This window comes from Plasmodium reichenowi, chromosome 5 (assembly GCF_001601855.1).
Source record: "Plasmodium reichenowi strain SY57 chromosome 5, whole genome shotgun sequence".
Classification (NCBI taxonomy): Eukaryota; Apicomplexa; class Aconoidasida; order Haemosporida; family Plasmodiidae; genus Plasmodium; species Plasmodium reichenowi.
The window spans coordinates 986,044-994,906 of NC_033650.1; the positions used below are offsets into that span (position 1 = coordinate 986,044).

At 18.7% G+C, this 8,863-nt stretch overlaps 2 protein-coding genes across 2 annotated transcripts in view; one reads left to right on the top strand and one right to left on the bottom strand.

The window, feature by feature from the left end:
* Positions 1-141: 141 nt before the first annotated feature.
* Positions 142-1,716, bottom strand: PRSY57_0529300 (phosphoenolpyruvate/phosphate translocator, putative; the record flags this gene model as incomplete). The annotated part of the gene is made up of 1 exon (XM_012906358.2): positions 142-1,716. The coding sequence occupies one exon, from the start codon at positions 1,714-1,716 to the stop codon at positions 142-144; it is 1,575 nt and encodes a 524-aa protein (XP_012761812.2).
* A 2,724-nt stretch (positions 1,717-4,440) lies between these two features.
* The window catches only part of PRSY57_0529400 (putative membrane protein), a gene marked incomplete at both ends in the record, with an annotated part of 4,847 nt that continues 424 nt past the window's right edge, over positions 4,441-8,863 (top strand). The window contains one exon of the mRNA XM_020114577.1: positions 4,441-8,739. Within this exon, the coding sequence (XP_019970754.1) occupies positions 4,441-8,739 (4,299 nt within the window).

Below are 8,863 nucleotides of genomic sequence, written 5' to 3' on the forward strand. Positions count from 1 at the left end.
TTTTTTTTTTTTTTTTTTTATGTATTTTTAATAAAAAAAACATTAAAAATATAAAAAAAGATAATAAAAAATATAAATATATATATATATATATATATATATATATATATATATATATAAAAAAAAAAAAAAAAAAGAAAATTATCCAAATTTTTTCTTTACAAGAGAATATACAAATGTTCCACCAACAGCTATAGAGGAACCAAGTCCACCAAGGAATGAAAATTTCGTTCCAAAAATAAAATAACTTGTTAATATTAAGAAAACTCTTTTAACCGTGCTTGCAACAGCATGTGTAATATGATTTAATCTATTTAATGAAATAAAGGATAATTGATTATATAAATAGAACCATACTCCTGACATGAGTACATGTCTTCCTAAAACTTTTAATACATTTTTATTATTCATTAAATATTCATAAGCATCTTTCCATTTGTGTGAATCGATGTACAAGGCTGGTGTTAAGAATATGGCCGATGATAATGTTAAAAGTGCAAATATATTTTCTGGAGTTAAATTTCTTCCTATTTTGTCTAGATTTTTTCCCATCATTATTTTGGCTTCAATAGCTCTCATTGTTGAAAGTACATTAGCTGATAAAGTTGAATAGAGTGCTTTATATGTAAAGGATAATTCTTTTATTGAAGCAAGTGAGACACCAAAAACGATTGGTACTAACGAGGAATATGTATAAATGGACATTTTATTATTCATAAAGAAGTATGAGAAGAAAGCAGCAAATAATGGAGCAGAAGCTTTAACAATATGAACAAAACTAATAGCACCAGCACCCATAGCAATAACAGATAATAGATGAGCATATCCATGATAAATACTTTGTTTCATTATACTACTATATTTTTTTAAGAATAGTATGTATTTTTGGAATCCTTTGATTAAGGCATTACGATCACTCATATTAATTCTTTTCAATTCTTGTTCATCATAAAATAGTTCGGGTTGATTCCTTAATTTTAATAACCATGGTATTAAAAATATTGGTAAACCAACATATATTTGTGTTATAGCAATAGTAATAGGCATGTTTAATATATTTAATGCTTTTTTATTTTCAATATTATAAAAGATATTACATACATACCACATACCTAATAAGGAGACAGTTTTTCCTACTTCGACTGCTTTATTTAGAAAGGTACATGGCTTTTTTTCTATCAGTGTATTATTAAAATTATTTTGTTCATATGTATTTTCGTTTGTGTTTCCTATATTAGAATAGCCATTATTTGTTGTTGATATATCATCAATTATACCTTTATTAATATCATGTTCATATGTTTTTATATTATCCCTGTTTCCAGAATTAAATAGAGTAAATTTTTTGTCATTTTTTATTTTTTTTATTGCATTTAATTCAGCTGCTTTAGTAACTTGGATATTTCTATTATGTGCTTGATTAATTCTTGAATTTACAAAAGCTATATTTTTTGTTTTTGGGCAAGTATTATATTTGGGTTTATAATTAGGAATAGAAAAAACGGGTATATTAAATGCTTGCTTATTTGTATTTTTCCTATTAATTTGTGAAGGACGTTTGTTTTTTTGGTATATTATACCATTTGTATTTTTCAAATGGAAGTTGATAGGTACATTTTTGATGTATTTTATATTATCATGATTTAAGCATTTTCCTATATAAATTTGTAAATTAAAAAAAATAGTTATGATTAATGTCCTTGTGAATACATTCATTTTTAATTATTTATATAACGATAATCCTTACATAAGGGTTTTTAAAAAAGTAAAAAGTTAATATGATACTTATACACAAATTATTATTCAAAAGGTAGGGATAAAACAAAAAAAAAAAAAAAAAAAAAATTTGAATGATATGTATATAAGTATAAATAAATATTGTATGTGTAAGTTTTATTTTATTTTATTTGTGGGGGTTGGGCAAAGCATAATATTTATATGTTTAATATTCTAATAGTTTATTAAGAACATGAAATATTATGCAATAACAATCATTCTTTACAATATAAGCATTTTTATCATGTAAATATTAGCATACATATATATATGTATATATATCAAAGTCTATAAAAAAAAAAAAAAAAAAAAAAAGTATTAATAATGTAATAATATAAGGTAATAACAAAAGAATGGATGAATTAGCCAATAATTTGTTTTCATATTTAAAATAAAATAAAAATATATTATATGTATAATTTACAAGCATATATATTTATATATTAATTATTTGGTTTCATATCATCCCAATATTATAAATATATATATATTATATATATATATACATATGTTTTAAATATAATTTGATAAATTTTCATATATATGTGTATTTCATAAAAGTTATCCAGGTGATATAAAATAAAAAAAAAATAATATATAAATGAATAAATATATATATATATATATATATATATATATATATATATATTCTAAGGAAAATGCTACTTAGCAAAATGAAATAAATTAATATATATAAGTACCATTATTTTTTTTTTTTTTTAAGTATTAAAAAATTAAATATATAATTATATATATATATATTTATCTATTCATAAGTTGAATATTGTGTATACTAAATATATAAAATATAATACTTTACTCTTATAAGAAAAACTTATATGATACACACGATAAACAAAATAAAATGAACTCCTTTTTATTTAAATAAAAAATGAAATAATATATATTTAATATATATATGGGTCATATAACATATATATATATATATATATATATATATATATATAATACATTTTATCGCAAGTTTTACAATATGTTCTTTTTTCAGATATATATAATTCTTTTATATTTGTGTACATTATATATTTTTGAATAATGTATGTATATTCTTATAATGAAATACGTTAGAAAAAAAAAAAAAAAATAAATAAAATAAAAAAAAAATTAATAATAAATTGGTCTTTTTGTATTTATTTTAAATATGAATAATTAAAAAAAATTTTTGAAAAAAAATTCCTAAAAATATGAAGAAACTTGATGGATACATATATATATATATATATATATATATATATATATATATATATTTATATGAAATCATAAAAATATAAGAGTATAAATATATATTATAGTATATAAATATTTATATATAAAAATACATAACAGTGTATGGAAAAATATTTATTTTTGAATATTATAAAAAAAAATGTGTATACTCCATAAAATATGTGTGTGCTCATAAAAAGTCTTTTGCATTGTTTATATAATATTGATAAAATATTCACAGTTTATTAGAACAATAAGAAAATGGGGAAAAAATAAAAAAAAGTAAAAAAAAAAATTTATATACTTTATAATTCATTAAATATAGGAATGCATTTTTTCTTATTTCCCTTTTTCAAAATTGAAATCATTAAATAAAATTCAAATAAAAAGATATATCTTTTGAAGTGTTAAATTTGTACAAAATATATTATTCAATTTAAATTATATATATTATATATATTTTATATAATAATTTTTTTTTTTTATAATATATCCATAATTCGAAAAATTCAAATAAATTTCCGCTGCATATTAATATAAATATTAAAATATTCTAAAAAGGAAAAAAAAAATATATATATATAATAAGAATATGTGAATACACTTTTATTTTTTTATTTTTTTATTATAATAATGGTATAAAATTTTTCTATTGACCTTTTATTACTTATATTTGATAATAAATATGTATATATAAACATGTCTATCTATTTATTAATTTAATTTATATTTATATATTCCAATTATTTTATTTTATTTTATTTTTGTTTTTTTTTTTTTTTTTTTTTATTTCGTATGTATTATTTATTTTTTATGTCTAAAATATTTGTTTCTACAGTGTGAAGATATTATTTTTTTTTTTTTTGGTTTCCTACATATATATGATAAATATGTTGTGTGTTGTTAAATGAATGATTACAATCCGTTGTTATATATATATATATATATATATATATATATATATATATATTTATTTATTTATGTATGTATTTTTATATGTTAGTTTTTTTTTTTTTCTTTTTTTTTTTGTCTTATAGCTGGAGCAAGCGAATTATTTATACATATATGCATAACTGTATAAAACCTATTATATTATTATTTATTATCCTTTTATTATTACTTTTTTTTTTTTTTTTAATTCATTAATATAATATATTTTTTTTTGTGCATATGAAATAAGAACTGGTGTATAATTTTAATAAGTTTTTTTAAGTTTTTCTATATTTATGGAATATTATATTTTGTAAGACGTATATATTTTCATATATATATATATATATATATATATATATATATATATATATATATATGTATACATATTTATTATTTTTTTATTTATATTATTACTTTTTTTTTTTTTTTTTTTTTGTGGGTAAGTGTGAATTAAAGTGGTTATTTATAGACTTCTTTCTGATGCGATAATAATATTATATAACAATGATAAAAGAGAAATTGTTAAAATTTTTAAATTACTATTATTTTTTTAAAAAGTATTACATTTATCATATCCTTTTTTTGTATATATTTTTTTTAAGAATAACCTATACCTATGCTGAAATAACGATATCTCAATTTTATACATTTTTGTTAAGTAAATATGAGAATGTGGAGAATAGTAGAAGAGAGGATAATTTTTTTTATTACTTTACTCATTTTTTTAATTTTAATTCAAGATGTGACGATAAATTTTTAAATACGAAATTATTTGTTGTAGTATATTTACCAATATGTTTAAAATGTTTTTATACTCTTTTTTTTGATTATGTAGCTTATTATATATATATACGTTATTATTTTAATAAAATAAATAATGATTTCAGGAATTTTTTTTTTTCATCTCTTTCTTATGAAAATATACAAGTATCAAATAATTCTGTTTGTAAAAATGCTTTACATATTGTAAAAAAGGTTAGATCTAATAGTATTAATAAATTAAAAAGGGAAAAAAAAGGAATCAAAAAAAAAAATGAGGTTATGAATAATTACATGAGAAATAGGTTTTCTCAGATGTCTTTTGAAGAGTATAAAAAATATTGTAGTTTTTTAAAACGAACACATAAAAAAAAAAAAAAAAAAAAAAAGGGGAATTCCTTTATTTATATAAATGGGAAAAAAAAGCTTAGTTCATTTGGAAAAACAGGTTATAGAAAGAGTGTATATAATAAATACAAAAATAAAAATAGGAGAAAATATAATGATAACACATTTAATAATATAACATATGATATATCTTCTAATGAATATAATAGTAATTTCATTCGTAAAAATGTATCTCTTGATGAGGTTAAAATGAAGATAATGAAATATGATGAGGAATTTATGAAAAATAATCGTTTATTATATGAGAAGGACCAAGGGCATGGCGGTGGAAATGGTTTGTTTAATAATTTATTTAAAAATAGAAAGCATATATTTTTTAGAAGAAAAAATAAAAATAAAATAATGGACAAGAACAACAATAATAATAAATATAATAATAATGAATATAATAATAATAAATATGATAATAATAATATGAAGAATGTGAATAATTGGGATGAAGTAATTTTTAGTAAGTTTTTAAAAGATAAATTCAAAATGATTAAAAAGAAAAATGATATACACAGTATTAATGAAGATAGAAATAGAAATGAATATTTTTTAGAAAATAATATAAATAAGGAGAGAACTAAAAATAATAGTATGAATAGTTGGGGTATTTTAAATTATTTATTTTTTAAAAAAAGTAATGATAGTAATATTAGTTATGAAGGCTTACATGATGATACTAGTAATGAGAATCATCATTATAATAAGATTCATAAAAATGTGAATAATATATACAATGTAGATAATACAACATTTAATCAATGTTATAATAATGAATATAATAATTCGTCTGTTTTGTGTTCTAAGGATTATGATGAAATATATAAGAAGGACAAAGGATCTGATGATGAGAAGGAAAAGCTATTAAATTTTCGTTTAGATAAAAATAATGGGAAAAATCAAAAAAAAAGTGAAAATACTGATAATATGGTAAATGTAAAAGGTGTTAGTACAAAGAATTATTTCATAAATTTTTATAATAATTTACAAACCGATAACTTTCTTATGAATGAAGAAAATGACTTTGATGTTTATACAAAAGGAGATATTAATAAAGAGCAAATAAATGTCCATAATAAATCATATAATGAAGATATAAACGAACAAAAAAAAATGAGCCAAAAGGGTAAAAAAAGTAAAAGGGGTAAAAAGAGTAAAAAGGGTAAAACGAGAGTACTAGATACCAATGTTGATATAGATGAAAATGGATATAACGATGGAACTATTATATTGAAGGAAAATGCTGATAATAATAATAATAATGATAATAATAATAATAATAATAATGATAATAATAATGATAATAATAATAGTGATAATAATAATAATGATAATAATAATGATAATAATAATAATAATCATAATAATAATGATAATAATAATAATGATAATAATAATAATGATGATAATAATAATTATAATAATAATTATAATAATAATTATAATAATAATTATAATAATAATTATAGTTATGATTATAATAATTATAACAGTAGAAACAATTTTGATATGTCCTACTTAAAAAGTAATATAATGAATAATTATATTAAAGGAGAAAAAAAGAATGATTATAAAAAAAGAAATAACACAGAAAATATAAATGAATGTGATAATTATGATTATAACGAAATAAACGAAGATTTAAATGAGAGTCAGAAAATGTGTTATAGGAGTTTAAGAGGTAGCTTACATATGGAATATATATTTAAAGATAGTTATGAATTATTAGATGATAATGAATATAATGAATATTATTATTATAATAAATTTAAAAGTTTTTATTATGAAATAGATGAAGAAAATCAGACATGTTCTAATATAAAAGAAATAATAAATAATAAGATTAATGCTGAATTTTATCATTTAAAATTAAATATACTTATATTGTCTTGTATTATAATCCAGATATTTAATTCATTTATTTTGATTCTTATTTCTAATAATTTTATTTTAAAAAGAGAAAGAATATATTTTTTTTGTTTTTTATATTCTTTATTAGAAAGTGTAACCGATGTTATATCAGACAATATTTTTTTTTTATGTGGTAAATTTACGAATATATATAAAAAAGAATTTAGTATTAATTCTATATATATAATACAAGTAATAAGTAAAATGGTTTTAAGTGTTTCTACTATTTTTATCTATTTTATATATCACATATTTGTTATTTTATTTAATGAGGTGAATATAATGATAATAAATACATTAATTAAGGCCCTTTCGATTTTTGTGCTTTCATTTATATTTCTTAAAAACAAGGATAATATATTTAGTTATTATTATAATGACAAGTATGTACATTTGAATAATTTTTTTCAAAAACGAAATGGGGTAGTTGGAAAGTTGGACGGTAGAAGGTTGGAAGCTCTTATGCGTAGGGAGCTTAACGATCCTATGGTAAAAAGAGGTTTGTATGTTTCTAGGGGTAATAATATAATAAGTGGATTTCAACAAAATGAGGAAGTAAAAAGTGAAATCGTTAACAATGATAATAATAAAAACGGAGCGCAAAAAAACGGAGCGCAAAAAAATGGAGCGCAAAAAAATGGAGCGCAAAAAGATGGGGAGCAAAATAATCGATGTGATGTTAATTTGAACGTAAACTATTTAAATGGTAATAATAAAAAGATTATACCTAGTAATACAAGTGATTTATCGTTTAAGGATATCTATAAATATGACGCATATATCAAGGATGCTTATGTGAAAAATGAAGAGCTAAATTATTCACCTATGAGCAAGGGAGATATAAATAATACATTCATAAAAGATGAAGATTTATTAAATAGTACTTTTGCTAAAGGAGACTATAGTAAAAAGGTTACGAGAAATGGTTATAATATATTTTTTATGGATAAATTAAAATGTGTATTAGAAGTTTTAAACATTTTTAAATTCATATCAAGAATAAAAAGTTATTTGTGTAAAAGAAATAGAATGGCTTACGATTTTAATTATACCTTATTAAATGTAAAGAGTGTAAAATATGATGAGAATAAAATATATGATAATGGGAAATATGGAAAGGAAAAAAAAAAAAGAAAAAAAAGTAAATTATATAAAAAATATGGGGAAAATGAGAACTTAAATTTTGAAATAAAAATTCCCACAATAAAAAATATAAAAGATTTATTTTGTGTGAATAATAAATTCGATTGGTCTTGTAGTATACCAAATAATGATATGATTAAAAATTGTAAAAAGCCTTTACTAAATGATAATATAAATATGAATAATACATGGATTATTAATAATAATAATAATAATAATAATAATAATAATATAAAGAAGAAAAATAATATAAATAAAAAAAAAAAAATAATAATAAATTATCCTCTTAAATTATTATTAAATAATTTAAATTTTTCGAATATTTTCTATATATGTTTATTATTAATTATACCAACATTTGAAAGAATATTTTTAAATTATAAAATAAAAAACATTACTCTAGATCTTCATTCTTATTGTTATCTCAATATAGTAAATTATATAACTGACTTAATAGGTTTGTATATATATATAAGTTATTTTAATGAGGAATCTTATTCTTCCTCAATTTTTTTAAGTTCACTTATTAATATATTCTTGTTGTCTTTACGCTTTCTCTTTTTGTATAAGAAGTTTAACCAGCTAGGTTTATTGGTAAGAAAGAAATATTGCAAAGTGGAAAACTAAATAAATAAATGGATACACATATATATATATATATATATATATATATATATATATATATATATGTATATTTTTTTTTTTTTTTTTTTTTTTT